Below are 27760 nucleotides of genomic sequence, written 5' to 3' on the forward strand. Positions count from 1 at the left end.
AACGTTTTGAAGTCTATTCGACCGTGACAGCTCTGTGATATCAGGCGTAATCTGCGAGTGCGCGCGCATCGGTGCTCGAGCACAGTTCTCAGCACCAAGGACAGCGTCTCTCACAGAGCATCAGGTCACCCTTGACAAAACCTTGACTACCATTTAGTCACGGAAAGAGCGGGAGAAGTGAACGCAAATGACTACAACATTCCTGGCAAACTGATTTCTCCACCTTTTCCCAAGATAGAGAGCGCGAGAGAGTGTGTGCGCTCATATGTGAGGCGACTATCAACAGGAGCGAGCATCATTTCTACAAAGGCGTGTTGACATGGGCTTCTTGAATATGAACGGGTTGCATGAGCGGACTCAATGAGTGAAGCCCATTCCTCAGCGGACTAGACTGAGGCGATCGCATTCCAGTGCTGCTGGAGAGGACGCAGTGAGAGCGGATCTGTCTAATCAACGGACATCGACACGCATCCTCCACGGGGCACTCAGCTGGACTCCTCTGCCATCCAGGGCAAAATGCGTTTGGTTCTGTTCGCCTTCCTCATCTCGTGCTCCTGTGCGAGAGGCGGATGCGAACCAAAGACTGTGAACATTGGAGCTGTCCTGAGCCAGAAGAGATATGAACAAGTGTTCAAAGACGCTGTCACTCAAGCCAACAATATATACGGCAAAGACAAGTTCAAGATGAACGCTATTTCAGTCACCCATAAGCCAAACGCCATCCAGATGGCACTCTCCGTGTGTGAGGACCTCATCTCTAACCAGGTAGCCTATCACTCGCAAACCATTATACTCAGAAAAATGCATTTGAAAACGTATAATAGGCTACATTTGTTGATAAAATAATTTAAAGTAGTTATACGATGTCATAACTAATACTATCGATTTGGGGGATTTTTTACGGATTAGAAACATCTATCTCGATCTATCTGCATTATATTTAAAATTTCACTTAACTGCTGCTAGATTTCACAAACAATTAGCCTATTGAAACAGATGTTGACATTTTGAAGTAGAAAAACTGACAACGTATTTTCATGTAGCTAAAACGTAGCTACAATAACCTTTCGTTTTTATTTACAACTTCAAAAAAATCCTGCACCATTTCTAATGGCTGCTTACAAAAAAAAGTCTAGTCTACTAGGCGTTGTTTCTGTAAAAAATAAATAAAAACACACACACACACACACACACACACACACACACACACACACACACACACACACACACACACAAACACTTCAGAATATAGGCTATAAGTTCATTCATTCACGGGTAGTCTTTTTCAGCCAGATTTAGTTACTGTAACTTTGTATTCTCCAAGGTCAAGCGGTGTCTCGGATCTTGAGTGCATAATGTTGCACAAATGAAAACATTCAACAGGATCCAGGGGTCCATTTTGACCTTACCAATGAGTGAACGTTTTGCAGCCTCACTGCCGTGTTGAAAAGACTGCTCAGAGGTTATATTAACTGAGTCTGATATCATGCTAAATAGGATATGTGACAACCTGTGATTAATGTGGCGTCATATAAATACAAATCCAAGTATAAGTAAAGCGTTAAAGATAACATGACTGACCCCACTATATGAGGCGCCATGGCATCACCGCTGGCCCTCCGCCTCTATTTTATTTTAATAAATAAAAAAACCAGGCCAACATGGCGCCAGACTCATAGATAACAGCTGCTTTGTTCTGCGAGGAAAACTCTTAACAGAATATTGCACAGCATGGAGGCAGAGATTATTGACTTCAACGCTGTAACACGGATTACCATCCAAGTCACACCCGCCCTAACATACGATCGCACGCGCGCAGACGCAAACGTGCCTTCATAACAACTATCAAACTGCTGCTAGATCAACACCTTTGCAGTTTACTGTCAATTGGCTCGTCTGGCAAGGGTAAATCATTGCGTTCCATTCATCTAGGTTATAGGCTAGCACTTAGATTTTATTTTCATTTAGCCTAAATATTTGTTTCTATAGCCTAATTTTTGCTTTGCATTTTGTAAGTGTATTTACAAACGGTATTTTGATACCGTTTATCATATGCTCACACCAATATCAGCAAACAATAAGCACACACAAAAAACAGATTTAAAGCATATTTTAAATAAGGCATTTTAATTTTTTATATATTTATTTCATTTCATTTTTGGTCGTTTTCAGTTATATAGGCCTTGTTTCTGTTTTTAAAAAATCACACAAAACAACAAAACACTTCAAAATAGACTATAAGCAGGAGTCATTTTCAGGAGTCATTTTTTTAGTTACTGTAATTGTATTCTCCAAGGTCAAGCGCCTTCACGAATAAGAGCATGCACAAATGAAAACATCAACAGGATCCGGGGGTTAATTTTTATAATATAATTAATAATAAATAATTATGTAGCAAGAAATATTGATTTGAGGTAAATTATTTGTATATTATTTTATGGGGGAAAGATAGAAAACTATCGGCTTACGTCGAACAAGGCGGAAACTCGACAACAGGTCTACAAACGATAGCTGAAAGTGAAAAATATCTGAAACTTGGAAATTTTCTTCTGGAGTCGAGATTAGCGTATTGCATTCAAATTATGACTTGAGACGGCGTTAGTGTCCTATTTTTTAAACGAATATTTACGATAATTCCGATAGCACGTGAAGGCAGCATAATAGCTTCGCGCCAGTTTCAGTAACCCGGATGAGCGGAATAATACAGCGTCCATAAACAACAGAGAATTACCAGAGTGGCCAGTAGATTTTACTTCACTTCACTGACCGATTAAAGTAAGATTCCACATCGTAGAAGCCTTTTATGTTCAGTCCAAACTGTAGGCTATTAATAAGGGTAGGCATACATGGATATGCCTACCAGTTTATCATCACTTCACAGGAAGCAATCAGGGAAATTAATTTACCACTCATCCCAAATGACGTTAGCCTGACAAGCCAGACCCACGTCAAGATGTTTGGTCTGGAAACTCACCATAGATAGACAGGGCTTAATCCGAGGGGCGGGATAAACGGTTGTCTTTCAAACTCCCTCTGCACGCGATAGGATAGCGCTACACCAACCAGAGCAACGAAGGTGAAACAGAGCTTGTTGATAGATTAAACATTCACCGTATCCGGTCGGCTAAACTCCGAACACATCTTCCCTTTTTAAGAATGAGTGCCGTTCTTTGTTCTTTTCTCAGAGAAAAGCTTAACTCCAAGTCTTCCAGAATCGCGGTCAAAACTGATTCGAAAGACCGCCGCCGTTCGCCAGGTTCTGTGTTTACTAGAAGCACAACTCAGCCGTTGTCATTATGGCCCCGCCCGCCGACTCTATACACGATGTGATTGGCCCGTCAAGATTGAGAGGAATACAGCTCAGAAGGGTATTGAGAGTACCTAGACACTTTCGGGCAGATTAAATTTGCTGCTTCTAGGGTGCGTCTAGATTGGGTTTGATTAGGTCAAGAAGGTTATTATAAAATACCAGAATTTAAGGGGCTTTTTTTTAAGTTTGAAGTTTTTGTGACAAAATACAAAACAAGTGACAAAGCTTTCTCAGATTTCTCTCCTCACTGTGATCTTTATTTCCTCAGGTGTATGCGATCCTGGTGAGCCACCCACCCCAATCCAACGACCATCTGACTCCCACTCCGGTGTCCTACACGGCTGGCTTTTACCGCATCCCTGTTGTGGGCCTCACAACCCGCATGTCCATCTACTCCGATAAGGTTAGTGTGAGAGTGTTTAAAATGTAAAAACATTTTCTGAATGAAACTAAATAAATAAATTGAATGATGGTCCTCCCCCATGATGGTTTTCTATTCCTGCATCACAGCAGAATAATGTGATAAATGTGCATAGCTTTTGTGATTGACTTTAAATCTTTTTAATTTAGATTCACTTATACCCTTTGACAAGATGCCTTGGCATGCTAAGAAGGGATGTTGGGATCAATCTCTAAATTAATTACAGTTAAATTGATTAAGTCCTAATGAACTGAAATTGCCTCGGCCCTTTGAGATTCACCAGTTATTTCCCCCCAACCTTCCATTTAGAGCATCCACCTCTCTTTCCTGCGCACGGTGCCGCCTTATTCCCACCAAGCCCAAGTGTGGTTTGACATGATGCGTGAGTTCCAGTGGAATCACATCATCCTGATTGTGAGTGATGACCATGAGGGCAGAGCGGCACAGAAAAGACTGGAAACCCTGCTGGAGGAGAGGGAGACGAAGGTGAGATGCGTGGCTGTCGACTCACGTGGACCAGCATTTAAATGAGTGTGTGTCTGTAAGTCAGCGTGTGTTCCTCTAATCAATATCTCAGAGGTCCTCTATATATGTTAAATGTTTCCTTTTTTCTGTTGTGTAAACACATTTCTTTTCATTGGCTAACATTATTTATGCCAGAGACATCAGCAGCGTCTTAAGTGGTTTATCTGCAAAACTTTGTACTTTTCTACTCATCTCACATTGCTTTTTTACCATAGTCAGATTCTCCTATTTGTCTATCCACAACAGGAGCAAAATGAGGGACTTAGCCTGGGGCTGTGCAAAAAATCAACCAAAAATCAGGCAGGGGATTTGGTTGCTTTGAGTTTGTCGAGAATTTCTTCCCACCAACAGACTGTGACTGATTTATTACGTTTTCTTTGTGTGCAGCTTTGCACTGTTAAATAGTTCACATTATATAGGAAAATATTTCACAATAAATTTAAAGGTAAGGGTAATTACACACTGTGTTTAACCTCTATAACGTTTGTATTTGTACACATGTATGTGTATAATGTAAAATTATACATATGCATTGTCTAGATTGAAAAAAAGATTTGTAATTCAATAAAAAGAGACATTTCTTCAGGATCTGAATCCATTAGCATGGCACCGTATTTTTAGGACAGCCGCAATGTCGTTGCAATGTCATGTTCAGTAATGGCTGCCCCAAGGCCAGCTGTTTTTATATGCACATGCTCAGACTGTTCAAGAAAGTCTTTCTGTCGTGTTATTTATTACGGCAAAACTTTGCCTGCACATTATCCAGTGCTGGATGGCTGTTTTTCTCGCTGTAGTTTTCACACACACACACACACACACACACACACACACACACACACACACACACACACACACACACACACACACACACACACACACACACACACACACACACACACACACACATATTTGTTCTTGCGACATATGGGGACATTCCATAGGTGTAATGGTTTGTATACTGTACAAATCATATTTTCTATCCCCTTACACTGCCCCTGCCCCTAAACCTACCCATCACAGGAAACATTCTGCATTTTTACTTTCTAAAAAAAATGTATCCTGTATGATGTATAAGCATTTTGAAAAGTGGGGACATGGCCAATGTCTTCACTTCACCCTCTCCTTGTAATACCTATGTCATGACCCAAAAACATGTCTGTCCACACACACACACAAACACACACACACAAACACACACACACACACACACACACACACACACACACACACACACACACACACACACACACACACACACACACACACACACACACACACACACACACACACACACACACACACACATATACATTTTGATTTGACTGTATATATATATAAATTATTCAGACACCTTCAACAACAAATTTAGGTCAACCAATTACCAAGCAAGCAATGCTTAATTTTGTTCAGTCTGTGGTGTAGTGTAAAAGGTCAAATTAGCAATTAAAGAAAAAAACACTTAAGCAAAACATGGTCAGGTCAAAGTGTCTGAATAATTTTGGTCCTAAATTTGTATCAATTTTACTGGTAGTCCACTGTATGAAGAATATTTGGGTATACTATGTCACAGTTGACTTTATTTTGCTATCCTAATTTACATAAATTAACTATAGTGACCTGCACCCACTAGTAGAACATTTTATCTGGTGTCTGAATAATTTTTGGTTTGACTGAATATATAAAAAAAGCCATTAATTACAACCACAAAAAATGTCTGAGAATATGATCAGCAGCCTTATGCATATTCTGACTGCACAAAAAAAACTTTGTATTATATGCATGCAACTATGTATTAAATGCATAAAAATAATCTCAAATAATCCATGTCCATCCATTTAATCTATCAGAATTGTACTCTTTAATTTGACTTCTGCTCTCTAAAAGCAACAAATGCTTGACAGACAAATAAATACATATAGGAATCCAGAGTCATGTCTCTAAAGAATGTGTATTATTTTGATAGAGAGCTTAAAATATTTTATTTTGGAGCATGTGTCTGGACAGACACCTTGTGGCAGCAATGTGGCAGCATGAGCTGTAGTTTATGTTCTTTTACGGTAAATTGACGAAGAAATTTTAATTGATGGATGGCATGAACTGGATTAGGTTGTGCTTGAATGTGCTGCACAATTAACAAAACAGCAATGCATTACAACGAAACAGAGTTCGCACTCAGGGCAGGTGTTTAATTAAATTTAGGTGAAAAGGTTCAACCAATATGAAATATTATGGAAAAGAATTTCAGATGAACTCATCGAAAATAAGAGTGAACATGTTCAGACCATTTGCGAGGATAGATAAGGTTGGTTGATGTTTTTGCAAACCCCAGGATTAGAGTTTCCCAATTTGAAGCAGAAAAGTGGAGATTTGTTGGAATGCTTTACTGCGCACCATATATAACTGTTTATAATATTCTGTGTCTGCATATTTTCTCTGTGCACATTATTCATCAGAGTAAAAACAGGAACTATGAAAACCTCGACCAACTGTCCTTTGACAACAAGCGAGGACCCAAGGTATATTTGCATGGTCAATGCACGCCGCCCAAAAGTTATCTGAGTAGCCACTAGAAAGCAGTCAGACAATCAACAAACCGATTCCAGAGATCCTTATCCTGCCAGCACGTCTATTTATTTGTTTGGATTCTTTTTATGATTTCAATCGAGAATGGGTTATTGTTTCTGTTAAAGCGTATACAAAAACTCGCTCCCCCACCTGTCACTTTTTTATTTTTGTGTAAAGGAATGCATGTATTGAAGCCAGCAAGATTGCAAGTCTATTCTTTTGACACAGTGCGTGGAGATCTGGTCGTGTGGGACAGGCACTATCCAGATGTTTACTCCCACCTTTCTGCAGCATTTCTTCCTTTTTTGTTGTTTTTTTGTTTTTGGTTGGGAAAGAAGCCACCACCACCACCTGCCTTCACCTGTTTTTTGCTTTCCGGTTGCATCAATCTTCTTCTCCCTCTTCCTCTAACATGCACGTTTTTCCTTGGAATCTTGATTCCCTTGAGTTTGCATGTGAAAATGCAGAACTTTTTTTTTTTTTTTTTGTTGCTCCAAGCTTACTTGAGTTTTTTTTTTGTTAATTTATGCAATTTATCTCAGAAACGTTTTTACTTCATTTTTTAAAACCCCTCCTCCCCCTCCCCCCAAAAAAGAAAAAAAAAGAAAACAAGGAGAGAAAAAAACGCAAGCGCTCAAAGAGCATGGTTCATGGTGTGAATGAGTCAACTACTTGACTAATGGTGTGTCCTAATCCCAGGCAGAGAAAGTGCTCCTGTTCAGCCAAGACACAAATCTGACGGCTCTGCTCCAGGAGGCCAAAGAGCTAGAGGCTCGAGTTATCATCCTGTCTGCAAGGTGAGTTCATCTCCGAATCGGTAATCGCTAATGTTACTGAATAATACATGTGGCCAGCCGTGAAACTCATGTGGTGTAGGCAAATATGGCAAAGATTTGGTTTGAGAATTCTTAAAATATGTTTGTGTATCACGGTAAATTTTTCAGCACTGAATCCCTTCTATTCGATTCAGTTGAAATTTGAATTGAATGGCCCCACATCTTGTGGGATTTTCAATTGGAATGAGGGGATAAGAAATGTACTGGATTTCTACCCTGGTCCACAAGAATAACATATAATATAATATAATATAATATAATATAATATAATATAATATAATATAATATAATAATTCATTACATTTATATAGCGCTTTTCTAGGCACTCAAGGCGCTTTACATAGAAGGGGGAATCTCCTCAACCACCACCAATGTGCAGCATCCACTTGGATGATGCGACGGCAGCCATATTGCGCCAGAACGCTCACCACACACCAGCTGATTGGTGGAGAGGAGACCGAGTGATTAAGCCAATCAGGATAGGGGGAAGATTAGGAGGCCATGATGGACAGAGGCCAGTGGGCAAATTTGGCCAGGATGCCGGGGTTACACCCCTACTCTTTATCGAAGGACATCCTGGGATTTTTAACGACCACAGAGAGTCGGGACCTCGGTTTAACGTCTCATCCGAAGGACGGATAATATAATATAATATAATATAATATAATATAATATAATATAATATAATATTTCTATTTATTTAAAAATTCGAAAATTACAAAATCTTGTTTGCTATCTCAAAGTTCAAGAATTGAATTGAAATTTAAAAGGCATTTTCAATTCACTGTGTATATTTGAAAAGCTAACAATTTCAGTGAGTTTATACAATAAAATATTAAAAAACAAGTATAGCAAATTAAGCTTTAATGATGTCAAACACTTTTTAATAGTTAAATAGGCGGTTAATAGTTAAATGAGCCAGCATCTAATTTGTTGACTAGAGATTGCCTCAAAATGTCAAACCATTTGTCTGCCCTTCATGAGTCACTCATATTCAGGCCCACACAGAATATGCTTGACTATCCCCAACTGACTTGAGGGAAAATTTGAGGCATTCTGTGTAATGGATTTAAACATGGCAAAATGCAAAACTTTATGAATAATGATTGCCCTTATTTCGGTGTTCTTCACTCACAGATTCCATGTGGCTTGCTCATAACATTAAAATTGTAGGTGTTTAGTCCAATCCATTATAACCAATCTATGTCCAATTGCAGTGAAGATGAAGCCGCAGCCATTTATAAAGCGGCACGCCAGCTCAATATGACAGGCTCTGGTTACGTGTGGCTGGTTGGAGAGAGGGAGATGTCTGGTAAAGCACTGAGTGAAGCCCCAGATGGTATGTACTGTTCATCCTCTCCGTTTTTATTCTCTTGCTCTCCTTCTCTCTCTCTCTCTCTCTCTCTCTCTCTCTCTCTCTCTCTCTCTCTCTCTCTCTCTCTCTCTCTCTCTCTCTCTCTCTCTCTGTCTCTCTCTCTCTCAGGCTGTTTAACAAACTGAACATGTTTGCCTTTTAAGCTTTTTATACGATTACAATTTGCAATCCCCACCGACGAAATCAGTGTCTGTGCTGTACTTGCGTGTTTAAACGTTTAAACAGCTGCATGTTTAAAGGTTTTAAACACAGTGATTCTTTACTCATTGTACTGTGCTTTATGTCTAATGTTTAATTTGTTTCATTTTTGAGTGTTTGTCCTTTCTTTCAGTAGACTACAAATGATGCAATAGAGAGTTGTGGTAATCCATATTGGTTTGAATGTGCGCACATTTTTAAGGTTTGGCTGTCATGAGTTTATTTATAAGTGGTGCTTTGCTACCTCCACGTTAAGGTGCGGATACGATGGTAAGCGACTACCGCATTTCTTTGTTCCTGGCTTTTTTATATACACATCCGTGTTCAACTTCACATCATTCTGCTCAGTGCTGACCCTGTCCTAACCCCCCATGACTTTCACAGTCCTTCTGTCTGTCTTGAGACAATGCGTCGCTCATATGCAATGCACGTTTGTTTCTCTCTCTGGCAATGTGTACATTTCTTTTTTATGAGTATGCCTTGACGTGCTCTTAAAGTGAGAATCGTGTTGTGAGGCATTGGCCAACACCATGTAATGTTGTCAACTGGGCAGGCTTGCTCGGCCTTCAGCTTATCAATGGCAAGAACGAGTCTGCGCACATCTACGATGCCGTGGCTGTGGTGGCCCAATCCATTCAGGAGCTCTTTGAGAAGGAGAATATCACAGAGCCTCCTCGAGGCTGTGTTGGCAATACAAACATCTGGAAGACTGGCCCACTCTTCAAACGGTGAGGCCAGGGATGAGCGCTGGCTAGCATTCGCTAGCTTTCCAACCAACCAACCATCCATTTGCTGTCATGCATTGTCATACATTACCACTGGCACTGACAAGAGTGGAAGCTTTCACACCACAAACATTGAAATCACAAGCATTTGGCTTCTAAAAACATGCCTTCACTCCTCAAAAGGAGTAATAATAGAGTGCACGGACACATCAAGCCTGTTAAGTTGTTGATTACATTGGCCTTGTGAAATCTGGTGGCACTAATTTGCACTTGAGACCCAATTTTGAGACCCTTACAGGTGTCATTTCTGTTCTCCTATGTCTGTGCCTGCACATTCCGTGCCATCCGTCTCCACCCCACACAACATTCCCTAAATCCTCCCTAGTTAGTCATGTCTTTTCCTCAGAAATACCTGCATCTCCCATCTCTGAATTCCTGGTAAACTTCCATTACTTCGTCATCGTCAATGTCTTCCTTTGTGTTTGAATGAGCATTTTGTGCCTTTTCTAAAAAACCCATCTGGTGTACTAGAGTGCTGATGTCATCCAAGTACCCAGATGGCCTGACAGGCCGCGTGGAGTTTAATGATGACGGAGACAGGAGGTTCGCCCACTACAGCATTCTGAACTACCAGAAAACCCGGCTGGTGCAAGTGGGCGTCTACAATGGCTCGCAAGTATGAAATTGGCTCAGTCTTTTTAATGAGCTGTCCTTCTGCTTGGCGCAAACATTTGCTAATTTAACAGTTTGGACAGTAGCATGCTGTAGTTTTATTGTAACACTTTACAGTAAGGTCACAGCATTAGGTTTCTTGAACCAACAATGAAGAGATGCTGCTTACTGCAGAACAAATGGGTGATTGTTTGTCTTAAAAATCATATGCATTATTTAAAAAATGCAGACAAATTAATTTAAAGTATACTTTCTGTATGTGTCTGTGTGTTTGTGTGTGTGTGTGTGTGTGTGTGTGTGTGTGTGTGTGTGTGTGTGTGTGTGTGTGTGTGTGTGTGTGTGTGTGTGTGTGTGTTCAATTATACTGAATTAAACTTTTATAAGTAAGCCTATATTGTTCATTTAAAAAACATTTGAATTGCTTTTACAATATCCCAAAATAAATGATTGCATAGTAATGGAACTTAATGAAGGTGAATGTTTTTTCCAGGTAGTAATGAACACTCAGAGGAAGATTATTTGGCCAGGAGGAGAAACTGAAAAGCCAAAAGGCTATCAGATGTCAACAAGATTAAAGGTACTTCACTGCAGGTGTATTGGTGCCTCTTTTTTTCTTAAAACCCCTTGCATTTACATTCAGTTCTCTTGTTTCTTTGGTAGATTGTCACCATTCATCAAGAGCCCTTTGTCTATGTGAAACCGACGTTACGAGATGGAACATGTAAGGAAGAGTACACTGTAAATGGAGTCCTGATCAAAAAAGTTATCTGCACGGGCCCCAATGAGACCATTCCAGGTATTATGTGTTATATTATACAATATATTTGGACCAAAGTTGTGCTTTGTCCAGATCTGACTGGCTTGTGTAACTCTATAGGTCGCCCCATAGTGCCTCAATGCTGCTATGGATTCTGCATTGATCTTTTGATCAAACTTGCAATGACAATGAACTTTACCTATGAAGTGCATCTAGTGGCCGATGGCAAATTTGGCACTCAGGAGCGTGTAAGTAATATGATAACTTTATTGATTCTTCACCTGCCTGTAGCAAAGGTCATGCAGCTAGGCTTGTCTGTGCATTCCCAAGCCTTTCTTCACAGATGCCATTAAGAATCTGCTAAAAGATGTATTAAGTTAAGCACATTTAGGCATGACAAGTTGCTTAACGTTATCTTCCTGACGTCAGGTAAATAACAGCAACAAGAAGGAGTGGAATGGCATGATGGGAGAGCTCCTGAGTGGCTTGGCAGATATGATCGTGGCTCCACTTACTATCAACAATGAACGAGCCCAGTACATAGAGTTCTCGAAACCATTCAAATACCAGGGGCTCACAATACTTGTCAAAAAGGTTAGTCTACAGATCATCATTTTAATGTACAGACTTTAAAGGGATAGCTCACCCAAAATAAAATTAAGTCAATGCCTTACAATGTATGGGCAAAATTAATTCTTCTAAATATCTTCATTTTCTGTTCCACTGAAGAAACCAAGTCATACAGCTTTATAGCAACATGAAATAGATACATGATTGCAAACATTTCATTTTTGAGTGAACTATCACTTTAAAACTTCATTATTTACAGTGACCAATGAGAAAATAATAGATGAATATCTTGGGTCAGTTTCATGGCTACTAAGTTTCAAATAAAGTATCTGAAATGTAATTAACGTCTGGAAAAAATCCTCTGAGGACATGATTTTCTGGGACGGAAATAGTATTGCAGTTTCTTGATTTAATTGAATTCCCTGAAGTGGGCTTATCTCTGTACTGAGAAAATGCTGTGATAAATCAATTGACTCTGAAATACAGTGAAATCTATTAATACACCTCTAACCAGCGTAGATGTAGACTCCATTTGATACACCATATGGCGGGCAATGCATGTTGGCAATGTGGGTGGTGTTTGTTGGATTGGATAAAGCTGTGTTGTTTTGCAGGAAATACCACGAAGTACACTGGACTCGTTCATGCAGCCTTTTCAGAGCACTCTGTGGTTACTGGTGGGTCTATCGGTCCATGTTGTGGCGGTGATGCTCTACCTATTAGACCGTTTCAGGTAAATTAAGACTTGTTACATGCATCACACCTTAAAGGGATAGTTTATCCAATCTTGCCTGTCATTCCTTTCCTCCGTGCAACACAATATATGATATTTTGAAAAATGGCTCAGTGTTTATTTTTCATACAATGAAAGTCAATGGGGTTCAATGTTGTTTGGATCCTAGCGTTCCTTGAAGCATCTTCTTTTGTGTTCTGCAGTAGAAAGAAATTAAATCAGGTTTGCAACAACAAGGGTGAGATGACAGGATTTTCATTTTTCATTGAACTATCCCTTTAAGACTCATCCTTAGATGTAGAAATGACTGAACACACAGTTGTGAGAATGTATTGATATTAAGAAAGTTTGCTGAAGATCTCAGAAGTTTGGCTGAATATTAACAACATTTTCTGGATGCAGTCTAAAAGCATCTGTCTCTGACTGATATGCGCTTTGCCCTGCAGCCCGTTTGGAAGGTTTAAAGTAAATAGTGAAGAGGAAGAAGAAGATGCCCTCACTTTATCCTCTGCTATGTGGTTCTCCTGGGGTGTACTTTTGAACTCCGGCATTGGAGAAGGTATACATCAGCAAGGAGAGATTATTATTTGGTCTATTGCGCCGTGAGGTGGAAATATTGCTGACTCTGTTGTCTGATTGATTTTGCAGTAAGCATAATTTTCTCTATTGCTCACCTCCCCACTTACATTCACAGGTGCCCCTCGGAGCTTTTCAGCAAGGATTTTAGGTATGGTGTGGGCTGGTTTTGCTATGATTATTGTTGCATCTTATACTGCCAATTTGGCAGCCTTCCTAGTGCTGGATCGGCCTGAGGAGCGCATTACCGGCATCAACGACCCTAGGGTGAGCACTAACTGTGAAGCAGCTTTGCATGTTATACAACATAATATCAAATACGACTCTAAATTACTGTGCACAGAGATTTCGCATTTCACACGCCATAAAAACACCACATATAATTAAGCTCGTCAAGGACACATAATTATGGGTCATTTGTTAGCAAAGGTTATTTTTATGTGCCTCGTTTCATTATAACAGCCTAGGTTGATTCGGTCATGTGGGCATGTTAAAGTTAGCAAAGGACTGAATGTAAAAATTTGAATAAAAGAATAAAGAAAAAAAAATGGATATTAAAGTCACTTGAGTATAAGAATATTCTGAATGGTATTTTCTAATATAATATGAGATATTTACTTATAAATGTACAGTTTTTTTAGTTTTTTTTATTTACTTATAAATACTTACAGTTGCAGATGCACTGCAGCATGACTTCAGTGAACATTTTTAGGCCATACTTATCTTGGTTTGCCCTGTATTCCCACAGTTATTTTCTTCTCAGAAATATTTAATGTCATAGCAGAGACAAAAAGTCAATTTATTTGATTTGCAGACACCAAACACCAGCTTATTTTAATTATTCAGCATGTTTTGAATAAACGGTCGCTTAAATTACTTTGCATAGCACCCATTTATAACAGGCATCCACCTTGCATTCCAGCTGCGAAACCCATCAGACAAGTTCATCTACGCCACAGTGAAGCAGAGCTCTGTGGATATTTACTTCCGGCGCCAAGTTGAGCTAAGCACCATGTACCGCCACATGGAAAAGCACAACTACGAGAGCGCCGCTGAAGCCATCCAGGCTGTGCGAGACAAGTCAGTCAACAATTAGTTTCCCCTAAATTAAAAACATTGCTATTTTTTGTTGTGCCAGAACAGGTTTATTGGATTTGGAAGCTGTTGTTTTAAGGGGCCGGTCATCGATATCAATGCCAGAAAGTGGGCAGCAGAGAGATAAATTACCTTTCAGTTTAAAGGATGACACATATTCCTCTCTCCTCACTGAGTGTCTGAAGAGCAGAGAGAGGCTAAACTCCTGTTAGTGTGATTCAGTACAGCATCATTGCTGAATACAAAACAGGGTAGGGAGTTGTATTTTAAAGAAAGACCTTCAGTACAAGGCTAAGACGGGAACAGATGGCAGACAGCCAGTGTTTAATACATCTCCCTTACAAATTTTTAACATCTGGGGTTCTATGATCTTCAGGAATTAGACCCACTTATCCTCATTTAGAAGATGCAAGTTCTTCAAGCTGTTTGTGTAAAAAGTAGTAGAGGTGCAAATTAATGATTAAATACAGTGGGGTCCAGAAGTCTAATACTATTAAAAAATTGGATCTAATTTATTTTGATCTTTCTGTTTATCAAAGAATCCTGAGGAAAAATATTAACAAAAATATTAAGCAGGAGTTTTCAACATGGGTAATTATGATGCACATATTAAAACAATTTCTGAAGGATCATGTGACACTGAAGACTCGAGTAATCATGCTGAAAATTCAGCTTTGTCATCACAAATAGAATAGAGATATTTGAAATTGTAATAATATTTCACAATATTGTTTACTGTATATTTACTGTATTTTTGATCAATTTAGATGCAGCCTTGGTGAGCATCACAGACTTCTTTCACAATTATTTAAAACAATTTTTGAATGGTATTGTAAGATAAAGATTTTAATTTGCAAAAATGCAAGACCATATTTTCATTACAATATTCTTCTTCCCATAGCAAACTCCATGCATTTATATGGGATTCAGCAGTGTTGGAGTTTGAGGCCTCGCAGAAATGTGACCTGGTCACCACAGGCGAACTGTTCTTCCGCTCTGGATTCGGTATTGGCATGCGCAAAGACAGCCCATGGAAGCAAAATGTCTCACTGGCCATCCTCAGGTAATCTCAGTCAAGACTAATCATCCACGATATACTTTTGTTTGTTTTTCTCTTTTTTTCCCCACCTCCTGTTCCTTTCAGCTAATCCCTAGGCTTACCGCAATCTGTCAACTGTTTCTATTTCTGGAATAACGGATTGTTTGACTGACGTGTTGGATCTCTGAATTAATAGTTCCCATGAGAATGGCTTCATGGAGGACTTGGATAAAACCTGGGTCCGTTATCAGGAGTGTGACTCCAGAAGCAATGCACCAGCCACACTCACTTTTGAGAATATGGCAGGTATGATCACAGGATCTCTTTTACTTTTTAAAGGGTTGACAATGACAATGATGAAATCCCTAAGATTGTTGGAATGTTGGTTGCTTGTAGCTATTTCTACTAGACCGTGGTATCCAGTTGTATGAGCTAGAATATCGGATGTTGATATCATCATGTCTTTGCTCATTCGCATTAAAGGGATAGTTCACCCTGAAATGAAATTAAAGCCATCTTTTACTCACCCTGCTTTTGATTCAATGCCCTAGGTCCTTCTATTCCTTTCGGACCTCAAAAGCAGTAATTTTAAAAATTGTTCTGCACGCGCTCCTTCCTATAAAGGCAGTGGATAGCAACCAGGGTAAAACATTACAAAAAATATACAAAAGTATGACGCAATGATATAGTGAGATGTGCTTCATATATGGAAAGTGTCCAGGAGGCATACTTTAAGGTTTTGCGAGAAATAAACTATTATTCAGTCAAAACACTGAGCTCAGCCATTACTCTGTGCGCGTTTCTGTAATGACTAGTACAAACCGTCAGCAGGCACGGTTATTATGAATATTATGTAGCGGGTGCCATGACAACAGTGCGTGAGCATGAGCGCCGCACATGCTGATGGTTCATACTAGTAACTGTCCACTGTAATTATAGGAAGGAGCGTGTGCAGCATTATTTTTTTAAATTACTGCTTTTGAGGTCCGAAAGGAGTAAAAGGACATAGGGCATTGAATCAACAGCAAGGTGAATAAAAGATGGCTTTAATTTCATTTCAGGATGAACTATCCCTTTAAATTAAAACCGACCATCATCACCAATGGTCACTGATGCTCATGTCACTAAAAAGTAAAACAATAAAAAATAAATGCAAATCCCTGTCAGTATTAACGACCCTAGACTCTGTCTATTGCCCTCTTTATCACATTAAAGACTGTCTGGAAATAATCAAATCCTATTTTTTTTCATACACAGGCGTGTTTATGTTGGTTGCTGGTGGCATCGTTGCCGGGATCTTCCTCATTTTCATTGAGATTGCATACAAACGACACAAGGACGCGCGCAGGAAGCAAATGCAGCTGGCCTTTGCAGCGGTTAATGTCTGGAGGAAGAACCTACAGGTACAGTAGCCTCCCAACCCCCAAACTCATGCTGGAAGTTATTAGAGCCAAAAACATAGGCCAATCATCGGCTAAACCATGGTTTCTGCCACAGAATGAAGAAGTCTCATATATTTCTTCTAGTCGCATGTCTGTCATCCGTTCATGATGCGACTTAAAGGTCATGATGAGGCAGAAATTAACACATCACCAAAAGAGTGAATTTAAAAAGAACAGCCAAATAAGGCAGTCAAAAACGAGCAGCAAATGTTACAGATAACTAAAGCAATATATTAATGCATGCTAAAATCTTTTAGATTTTTTTTTTTTTACAGTAGAGTATAAAAGTGTGAACTTACAATGAGCTTAACTTTAAAGCAGGGATTCTTAAAAACTTTTTGATGATAAGGAAATCTGATGATACACTTCCTAAAATGTAAAGCCAACTATAAGCCTTTCTTATGTAAAGACCTATTTATACATTTTGGATGTTCAGAAGTTTATGGATGATAAGATTTTTTTCAAGAAGTCTTATGCTCACCAAAGCAGCATTAATTTGATCAAACATAAAGTAAAACAGTAATATTGCAAAAAAATATTAGAATTTAAAATAAGTGTTTTATATTTAATATATATTTTAAGGAATAATTTTTTAAAGTATTTTTTTCCTGTTGAATGTATACAAAAACATATACTTTCTTTCAAGATTCTTTGATGAATAAAAAGTTCAAAAGAACAGCACTTATTTTAAAAATAATATTTGCAACAGATTAAGTCTTTACTTTCACTTGTTATCAATTTAATGGTAATTAAATGGCAAGTAATTTTAGATTTATACATCGGAAAAAAGATAAACCTGTCAATTAAAATGTGTTTGTAATTAGCTTTGGCTTTAGAACAAGGTCAATATAATAACCAATCATTTAATTTAGGAAACAACATGTTGTCTTTAAAATATCAGGCTTAATAACTTCTTTATATAATATAAATGGGTCTTTGGCATCAAAAACGTAATTAAAAAAAATACTGCTTCAGATAATACTAATAAATCAAAGTATGATCTACCGTTATATACTGTTTATAATACAGTGTGATTGTGAATATCTGCTTAATAAATAGAACTTCACGGTTATACAACAATGCCTCAAGGTGAAAAAAGATAACAGGCCTTTTCATTAATGTGGACATTTGGCCATGCAACGGCACACAAGTGTTCAAAATAATTCCTTTATGATAATGATAAGAGTGGTTCTCAGCAGATCCATGCAAGGACACATTTCTTACCATCCAGTCGAAATGCTCAGCATGATAAAGCAGCTCCTGCAGCCTCACTACAGCCAGTAGCATTGCTTTTATTGAGCAGCTTGACAAATACACACACACACACATTAAAGGAGCCTGTGATGCTGCTGTGGAGTCAGGAAGATGCATGCTGAGCAGGCCGGCTGAATGTCCCTGCTGGGCTCCAGCAGGGATCAAACCGTCCTCACGCCCTATACAGATCAGTGTTTGTCTGCTGCTGACCTCCAGCTGTATCCATACACAATGGGTCACAGGCCAACATGATGCCCGGATGTTGGCAAAAGTAACAAGGTCAGCCCAATTGAGACTTGAGACCAGGATGGCTTGCACAACACATGACCATAACTGAACTGCTGTGAAAGTTAGTCCGTTGTTGAAGCGAGATTACTTTTCCTAATGGGATGCAAGTCATTGAGCGTGGCCTTGTTACTTTAGACTCATTATTAGCAGGCACATATTTCACCACAAGGCAAAACACTAAATCTAACTAATGGATCAAGTGTCACTGTGATATCCAAACCGACTGCAATCTGATCAACTTCACACATCAGAACAGTCATGTTATAGGGAGTTAAGTGTTTTAACCTTCAGGCTTTAACGCCTACTTAAGTCACAAGACAATATTGCACAGTTAATACGCCCACATGTGCCGCCTACGTCCAGTCAGAGGTCAAGCATTGTTGAAGGCTCATAATTAGAGAAAAAAAATATATATTTGACCATATGATGATTTTCCTCCCACTGTTTATTGAATACAAGAAAAATAATCCTTATATAATTTACTTGCAAATGAGCCTCCATGTAATCCCCATCAGAATGGGCAAATATGGATGTTTAACCAGCGCTAATGGCGATCGAGTGTGCCGATGAATAATTCCTTCCTGAAAGCTAAAAACAATTATTTCACACTAAAACCGCCACGCTCATTCCAGGTGCACATGCAACGTATGCAAAAGCCGTACACACAACTGCTTCCTGAATGCATGAACAGGCAGATCTGCCCTGGATGCATTTGCATTTCAAACCAGAGCGAGCCAGGAGCAGATCAGGAGCCCATGTGATGTGGGCTAGCTGCCCACTCCAGAGAGGCACTGCCTCATCATCACAGGGCTTTGAAATGCAATGGATGAAATCACTGACGGTTAAAGGAGCTTGTACGGTCACCCTTTCCTTGAGAAACCAGAATGCATTATGTAAAAACAATGAAAATCTTATTGTGGGCATTTTTGTGTCTTGTTTCTTTTCTTATGTTGTTTGAGAGAGCCAGACAGTGACTAATGATTCTCAAATGCTAAACTAATGGAAAAAAAAGTTCAATGCACTTTACTTTACAGAAGCATTTTGTTGACTTTGGGTTAAAATACATTTAGAAAGGAACTCTGCAAATCATGACTCATGACTGTGTTTCACGATCAATTACTCTCTTAAATATTAGATGATTTGATGACACATTTTTTTATGACAAAGCAAGTTGGTTCAATGTCATGTAGTGTGACTCCCTTGAGAAATACATTTAAAGGCACAGTATGTAAGTTTCACAATTATTATGTTGTGAATGAGCGTGGAATCTTGGGAGTTATCATCTTCACCTCCACTGCCGATGCACTGTGTGTGTTCACTCGGTGGCTGGTATGATACATTTACTGCACATGGCAGTAAGCTCGATATTAGAATATCATATTAATAATAGCTGGATGACTTGTGTTGCTAAATGGAATGCGATTTAAACTATATTGTATGGTGGTGAAAATGCTGTATTATTTTTACTAAATAAAGCTCTTTCTGATTATGCTATGTTAACCACTTGACAAAATGGCGTTGTCACTGAAGCATGGTACAAACTAGGGCTGCACGATATTGGAAAAAAATTACATTGCGATATTTCTTTCCCCAACGGTATATATTGCGATATTGAGAGCCATCAATCCATGCTAAAGTCAATAATTACCATTCCGTGATATTAAGAAATGTTGGAAAGTATGTACAAACATGAAACTAAACCTCCAGTAGGTGGCAGCAGGTGACCGCCTTAATGAGTGAGTCACTGAGTCGTTCATTCAAACGCTGAATCGTTCACACTTGTTGCTATGAGTAAGACGCATTACGGGTCTGCTGTGACCGATTATCACTGCTGAAATAGAACAACAACACTAAATATTGCATCTAAAATGTAAGTGACTAAGTGATTGTTAATTAGTTGTTTATGCAACTGTCATATGAAATCAGTGTCATTTTCAGTCGGTATTCAGGAAAACGCTCTAGTGTTGTGATTTCTCCTCGAGAGGCTGCACGAGCGTGAACAGTGCGACCTTATTATCATCCGTTCATTATATATCCACAATCGATCGCCACTTACACTAAATTAATGCACAAACATTCTTGCATTTTGGTGATTCGCTAGTTATTTTTTGTTTTAATCAGGCTCTTGTCCGTCAGTCAAGTAAAATTCTCTTTCATTTGTTCCTTCAAAACACCCACATGTCCCGGACAAGCGTTAATGTCGAGCCCTGCTTTGTATTCGTTGTAAAGATCTTTGTGGTGCCGTTTTAAGTGATCAGACAAATTGGTGGTGTTTTCTTGTTTTGTGGCCACAAGACACTTCATGCAAAGTACCTCTTTTTGGTCAACATCCTCCTTTATGTAGCCGAAATAGTCCCCCCACAAACCCTTTTTTTCCCCTCTTCGGATCCTCTTCGTCGCACATTTTAGCAGTGAACGTTTGGTCGTGAGGGGTGAGCAGCGGCACAGCGAACCAATCCCTGTGCAGGCATGAGGAGCGTACATGTCGCTCCAGCAACAAACTCGGGTTTACTGTGTGCTACCGTTCTCTTAATACACCATGGGCTACTACCCTTCACATCGCACACGTGCACATCGCGATGTCGATGTTAAAACAGAATATCGTTCAGCCCTAGTACAAACATGTTAAATGTTGTGGTAAATCAAGAAAACAATAGATTCAAACAATAGGACTAACAAAGGCATATTAAAGCATCTTTGGTGTTTCCATGGTTTCTACAGAAATCAAGGGTTGCGCGGATAGGACAATTAAAATAGCTGATTTCTCTGGATTTAAACCTTGTTGGAAACATTTGGGATAATGCAAGTACAGTACAAGTCAGCAAAATATATAAAATCGTTTCGTTGATATTTTAATCCAAAAATCTTACATATTGTGCCTTTTAAACAATGTATTTTTGGTTCTGTTTCTTTTCTTGAACCAAGAAAATTTTGTGAAACCAATATGAATACATTATTGAAATCCTGGCACATTTGTTGTAAACAATATAGATGGGAAACTGGTTCACAAACCTGTTTATGCTACAGCTATTCATACATTGTATTGCTGTAAAGTAAAGTGCAGTTGCAGATGGTCACATTTTGAGTCGCTCACTGTAGGGGATCAGACATATGGTCCAAATGTGTTAGTAAATGAGGGAGTGACGGTGCCAGCCAAGGTCAACTGTCATGTCATTCATTTTGCATTTCCCTTTTTGGTTCCATCTATTGCATGTCTTCTGGTTGAATTCACCACCCCCCTCCCCGACGCTCTTGTCTCCTCTTATGAGCCTGCACATCCCTTCCTCCTTCCTTCATATGCCCATTATACCCTCACTGGGGTATAATGCCAAGGAACTGTGTTAAGTTACAATCGTTTGTTGATGAGTTGGTAATTTTTTCCTGAAAACACAAGAACATCTCCTCCCTTTCAAAATGGAGCCTGTTTTCCCCCCCCATCTGATTATGTTTCTTTTGCTTTTTTTCTTTGCTAATGCTTTGGCTTTCCATTTATGGAGTTGCAGAACTGTGGATGATCACACAATCCACAGAAGTCCTCCTCCTCCCCTCTTTAGAGTGTCAGGATTGTAAAAGATTCGAAGTAAGACTTTCTGTACACATTCTCATCCAGTCTATGCCAGTGTCCTCTTTCCTTGTAGAACGCACCGTTCTGACTCACAGCCAGGATGGAAATGGAGAGTGGACAGGAGACACCATGTTAATTGTGATAAGCACTAAAATTAGCAGGGTAGTGCCATTCAGTAGCTTTCGTAGTCGAGGTGGGTGGTGATGGTTGGGAAACCAAACACGCTCTTCCAGAGAGCACAAATAATTGTTCTACATATACTGTATATTTATTTTAGGATAGGAAAAGTGGTAGAGCAGAGCCCGACCCCAAAAAGAAAGCCTCTTTTAGGTCCATCAGTACCAACCTGGCCTCCAACATCAAGAGACGTAGGTCGTCCAAAGACACGGTAAGAAGATTAAGAAAATGACGCCCTGCCTGTACTTCTATCTTCTCGCTCTTTTCCTCTTTTTCTTCCTCCTCCTTCTTGGCCTGCCCTGTTTCTTTCGCTCTCTTCCTTTCTCCTGTCATCTCATCTCTCCTCTCCAAAACAAACGTCTCATCTCAGACTATCTTCACCCTCACACATGGAGTTACAGTCATGGCCACATGTCTGTCAGTCAGCCATCTATACTCCATCCAGACATCTGTTGGGAAAGCCCAATCAGGGATCTAGCTGCCAGGGAAAGTGTGAAGAGGGAACAGAGGAGCACATTTTAGGGCGGGGGCGGGGCTTGTGGGTTTGACCTTGCAGGAGGGGGCGAGGTAGCTTCTCCTTAGCGCCTGTGCTGGTCTTTCTCCCGCGCCTAACCTTGATGTGACTTTACGCTCTGTTTTCACATTTTCTTTTCTTCTTTCTTTATGTGTACTCGTGTGTCTTTCCTCTCATCGCTCGGTCCTGTAATGGTTATTTCCATGTACCTCATTTTCCTTTATTGTCCCATTTTTTGTGGTTGCTCTCACAAAGTCACCCTGTATGCCTCCCGCCATGCACGGTATCGCCATTAACAGCCAAAGACAAGCACACTAAAATAAACTAGGCTGTTCCCCCCCGACAGGCCTGCACTACCAAGATCTCTGCGTTTATTTTTAACCATCCAATGTTTTCTTTGCAGTTCTATGAATAAAAAAAACTTTCATTTTCAGGAAATGCTGCTCAGATGGGTTTTGTGTCTACGTTTACAATGTATTGAACTCTCAGAGCTAAGATTCCCAAACGGGTTCGTTCACACAAACGCCTCCTCACTGTGTTTCTTTGGTCCCACAGGTTTAATAAGACGTAGCTCTCAAACTAAACAGCTACCGGCTCTGAGGATTCAATACAAACAAATGTGCAAACACAAACAGACTATTTCATTGCATTACTTTAATTGGTTTAGACTGAGTTCTTTTTCAATTGCTCGCTAGACATTTTCTGTGTATGGCAATGATTGACCTGGGGCTTTGTTGCTTTCACCGTCAACTTGTAAAATTATTCTGATTGGCAGCTCATTTGGTCAACAGGTTACGAAGAAACATCCAAATCCATGTAGCTCACATTTAAGCAAGATGGTTTAAATCATATATAGATGTGAGGGTGCTAAATGCGTTCTTAACAAAACCTGATATGATATTATAAAATATTTGTCAAAGATGAAGATAGAATAGGAGCAGATTAAAGATACAAAGCCTATAAGTTAAATGGTGACACAATATCTTGTTGAACTGATGTTTACCCATCACAGTCCTAATCATCATTTTCTTTTCTATCAGTGTTTTTTATAAATGGATTTGAATGGCGTTTTGAATGTCGGCGTCCACACCACATGCCACACTGCCTCTCTCTTCCTCTACCAGCATGAACCTTCTGGTTGTAGAATAGAGCTATCTCAAGCTTTTCCCCCTGTTTGTAGACAGGGGGCATTGTGGTTATTGACTCGGAAACACCATAAACAACGTTGTTATGAGTGATGGTATCACGACACCCACTAATGCCTTCTAGCCAAAACTATATCCTCGTCATGTTGTCATGACTTAAAGGGACAGTTCACCGAAAAATGAAAACCCTGTCATCATTTACTCACATCATCATCATGTATGATTTTCTTTATACCGTGGAATAGACCTTGACAGGCAGCGCCATGTTCGCTTTAATTCCTGTTAAAAATCAAAGATGCCGCTGATGTGAAGGTCTATACAGTCGTTGATGTTTCGAAAAAAAACTTGGGGTCCAAAACAACACTGGACCCCATTGACTTTCATTTTATGGACAAAAACAAAGGCACACAACACACGTTTGTTTTTGTGAAATGTGGGGACATTCCATAGGCGTAATGGTTTTTATACTGTACAAACCGTATTTTCTATCCCCCTATACATTTCCCCTTCTCTAAACCTACCCATCACAGGAAGCATTCTGCATTTTTGCTTTTATCAAAAAAACTCATCCTGTATGATTTATAAGTATTTTGAAAAGTGGGAACATGGGGAAAGGTCCTCATAAGTCACCCTCTTCTGTAATACCTTTGTCATTATACACATTTGTGTCCTGATATGTCACAAAACAAGCGCGCGCACACACACACACACACACACACACACACACACACACACGTCTGGTTCACTATCTTTGTAGGGACTTTCCATAAACGTAATGGTTTTTATACCATACAAACTGTACATTCTATCCCCCTACACTGCCCCTGCCCCTGCCCCTAAAAAACTCATACTGTATGATTTATAAGCCTTTTGAAAAGTGAGGATCGTTGGCTGGTCCCCACCATGTAGGTGATGGTTTTACTATCCTTATGGGAACATTTGGTCCCCACAATTCAATATAAACAAGGACACAAACACACACACAGACATTATTCAAAGTATCTTCTTTTGTGGTTCACAGAAGAAATAAAATTGGTTTGGGACAATGACATGCCTGAGTAAATGATGACCTCAGGGTGAAGTATTCCTTTAATTAAATGTTAGCCTTTTCCATATATTTTTGTATATGTGAGTGAATCAAAATAAACCTTTCAGTATAATAATCATATATAGTCGTTCAGAAATTAAGAAATAGCCTACTGAAGGTGAAACCTGTGGAGGACTGGAACAACCTGCACCTTGTGCTGCATATCAGGTCCAGCTGTCATATTTCATTAGGACAGTTACTATGGCGACAATACTTCTAGGTCAGGTAAATTATTAGCCATGGGCCAGGAGACAGAGTGCTCTCGTTTGTGCCATTACAGGTTTCTTGTGCAGGCGTTTTCCTGTGTTGATATATGGTACAGTTTAAGGAAGCGTATTCATTTCGCACTGTATACGTGAGCAATGATCCTTTAAGAAAGCAATTGTACAGTAATAAATCCGTGACCTTGTTTACTCTATTTACCTTAAGCCAAAGTCCAAGAAGGCCTGTCTGTTTTTACAACATAGCCAAATGATTCTGGATGACAGATAAACAAGGCCTGCAGTGGGTGGAGCGATCGCCTCCGTCATAACAAACGTGAACTAAATACCGGGAGGTACAGTACATATTTATGCACATATATTTGCTCTTACTTTTCCTTTTTCTGCTTCCTCCTCATCTATAGCCATATCCCACGGACATTACCGGCCAGCTCAACCTGTCAGACCCCTCTGTGAGCACAGTGGTGTGAAAGTGGAGAGAGAAAGAGAATTTGACAGGTAGAAAGAAAGCGAGAGAGAGAGAGTGAGAGACTGGAAAAGCAGGAGGCGGTGGGCTCTGAATCAGACAGCTTGAGACGACACCTTCAGCACCGTCATTTGAGCAAAATCCAACAGTCTCAACATATGCACACTGGGTATGAAACTCCTATGGACACACTGTGCCAAATTCAACCGCACTGGAGCAAATCCACACTGCCACACAGTTCACAGCAGACCAACACTCACAGATACACAAAGTGCTTCACTTTTTACAATTTTTTTGCACACGTCTAAAGAGTTGTTTTTTTTTTTTTTTTTTTGTGTGAGTTATGTAAATATAGGCTATTCAGACTTGTGTTTCTCCACTGTAGGTCATCGTTCAGTCTTAACAAGAGAAAATGATACCGAAATAGTTTTTCACTTTTATGATACAGACATTCATACACAGTTCATACATAATATAGCCTACATCTTTCTACCTCCACCTAAGATATATGTAGCTTATCTCTACACTTTAGTAGTGTTTTGATGTTTTACCATTTGAAAAGAGCAAACACAGAACATATCTTTGACTTGTTTGTGTATTTAGAGTTGAAAAAGTGGGTCGTTGTAGAAAATGCGGTACTATAAATAATACTGTAGGTGAAAGGTTGGCACATTTTGATCATCGTTGCACTGCGTTTCTTAATATTCGATTCTCTCTCTTTACTGCCGTTTTCAAAACGCACTCTCCTAAAGTGGCCCGAGTTGCTTTGGACACATACTGTGGATTTTTGACTACCTTGTTTCTCTACTTTATTTATCAATTTATGTTTTTTTTATCTTTTATAAAACAAAAATACATATATATAATTCTTTTTTGAATGAGAATTATCTGAATATCAGCATATAATATGGGGTCTATTCAGCCAGGGGCTAAATGTAGCAGATCCGACCTTGTCAATCTAAATGTTTAATGGCAAAACTATAAGCAAACGAAAGGAACCCGTTTATGATAAAGAGTGGCGTAGATGTAATGAAGCAGATATTATTACAGGATCTTTTGAGCTTCATGTTGAACCCTGCTTGAAATTCCCTGTAATGATTTCTGCATCATTGTGCGAGCTGGTAGCGTGCATCTTTTCGCTACCACATAGGGACCTTTCCTTGCATTATACATATCTCATCATGTCATTATAATATCTTAGCAGTATTATATTTTGTCTGTGTGTACTAATAACACTAGATGCTATTTCCATTGTTTGTTGTCAAGCTTTTGCTCTGTGGACTAGTGAAATGGTTACCAGCAAAAGTGGTAATTTATAATCTGAGTCAGTCGTCTTTTTAAGTAGGCTTTTAAAAGTATGCTGACCAATTATAGGCGAGTTAAAGTATTAGATCGCTGTATAGATCGTTTGTCTCAAACAATCAATCTGAGGACTTTGCTAACTATTGTGAGAAGTTTAGAATGTGAACTATGCGTACTGTAAGAGTAAGTTATGAGGTTAAGTTTTATAAGATGAGCACATGAGTTTTAGATTCAAATCGAGAGTTTTTTTATTTATAGAAAAACAGTTTGATTCATAGTTCAGGGTGTGGTGGTTTTTGCTTGACAATGTTATTATATTTATTGGGTTGGGTTCAGCAAAGTGTCTAAAGTCCAGTTTTACTGTGAACATGACTGTGAGCTGCTTTATGTCAAAGTGAAATTCGTTCTGAAGCGAATAACTTGTTAAGCAGATACGCATATTCTCTGTAGATTCATGAATATTAAATATGACCTACTTAGAAAAATATATGTACTGCTATGTTCATCAAGCTAATATTTGATCATATAATTAGAATCTGTGTGGTGAAAACCCACGACGTTGACAGGAATGAATTAAAGTGTGTGGCTTAATAGGAAGCACATTTTTTGACAAAGCAATGCAACCTGTCCCATTCACTGTTGTGTGCAAACATGCATCATTTCTTAAGCTTTAAGATATCGCAAGGCCATTTGAATCTGCTTTTTCCATATTTTTCGACCACCAAATGTGCTTTTGATGACTATTCCAATACTGTTTGTGAAAAAAAACTCGGAATCGAATTCAAACAAAGATATATGTTTAAAAATGTATAATTGCTGTACTCCAGTGTGCCAATAAAATATGTATCAAATGAAAAAATCTAACCTGGATTGAGTAACTATCTACCCGTACCCTGTTAGAA

The 27760-nt window shown here is 39.2% G+C and overlaps 1 protein-coding gene across 6 annotated transcripts; it reads left to right on the forward strand.

The window, feature by feature from the left end:
* Positions 1-27722, forward strand: grin1b (glutamate receptor, ionotropic, N-methyl D-aspartate 1b). Of its 6 annotated transcripts, XM_067438863.1 has the most exons (21): positions 7-765; positions 3579-3713; positions 4041-4217; positions 6710-6772; positions 7521-7618; positions 8875-8996; positions 9784-9958; positions 10487-10631; positions 11118-11204; positions 11288-11423; positions 11505-11632; positions 11814-11978; positions 12569-12687; positions 13134-13246; positions 13382-13530; positions 14186-14343; positions 15260-15421; positions 15594-15703; positions 16655-16800; positions 22224-22334; positions 25495-27722. In XM_067438863.1, exons 1-21 carry the CDS (start codon positions 517-519, stop codon positions 25558-25560), a joined length of 2814 nt encoding a protein of 937 aa, XP_067294964.1. In that variant the 5' UTR covers positions 7-516; the 3' UTR covers positions 25561-27722. The 6 variants fall into 6 exon arrangements, with proteins under 6 accessions (XP_067294963.1, XP_067294964.1, XP_067294966.1 ...); XM_067438862.1 differs by having other exon boundaries at positions 1-765; positions 11288-11632; XM_067438865.1 differs by lacking the exon at positions 6710-6772.
* The last annotated feature ends 38 nt before the right edge of the window (positions 27723-27760 follow it).

The sequence above is a fragment of the Pseudorasbora parva genome, chromosome 3 (assembly GCF_024679245.1).
Source record: "Pseudorasbora parva isolate DD20220531a chromosome 3, ASM2467924v1, whole genome shotgun sequence".
NCBI lineage: Eukaryota > Metazoa > Chordata > Actinopteri > Cypriniformes > Gobionidae > Pseudorasbora > Pseudorasbora parva.

Bases quoted from the DNA above. Each gene is read 5' to 3' on its own strand.
- grin1b (XM_067438862.1), top strand. From the start codon at position 517: ATGCGTTTGGTTCTGTTCGCCTTCCTCATCTCGTGCTCCTGTGCGAGA. The intron at 6,773-7,520 runs GTATATTTGCAT...TCCTAATCCCAG, and splicing joins ACAACAAGCGAGGACCCAAG to GCAGAGAAAGTGCTCCTGTT. The intron at 12,688-13,133 runs GTAAATTAAGAC...TTTGCCCTGCAG, and splicing joins TACCTATTAGACCGTTTCAG to CCCGTTTGGAAGGTTTAAAG.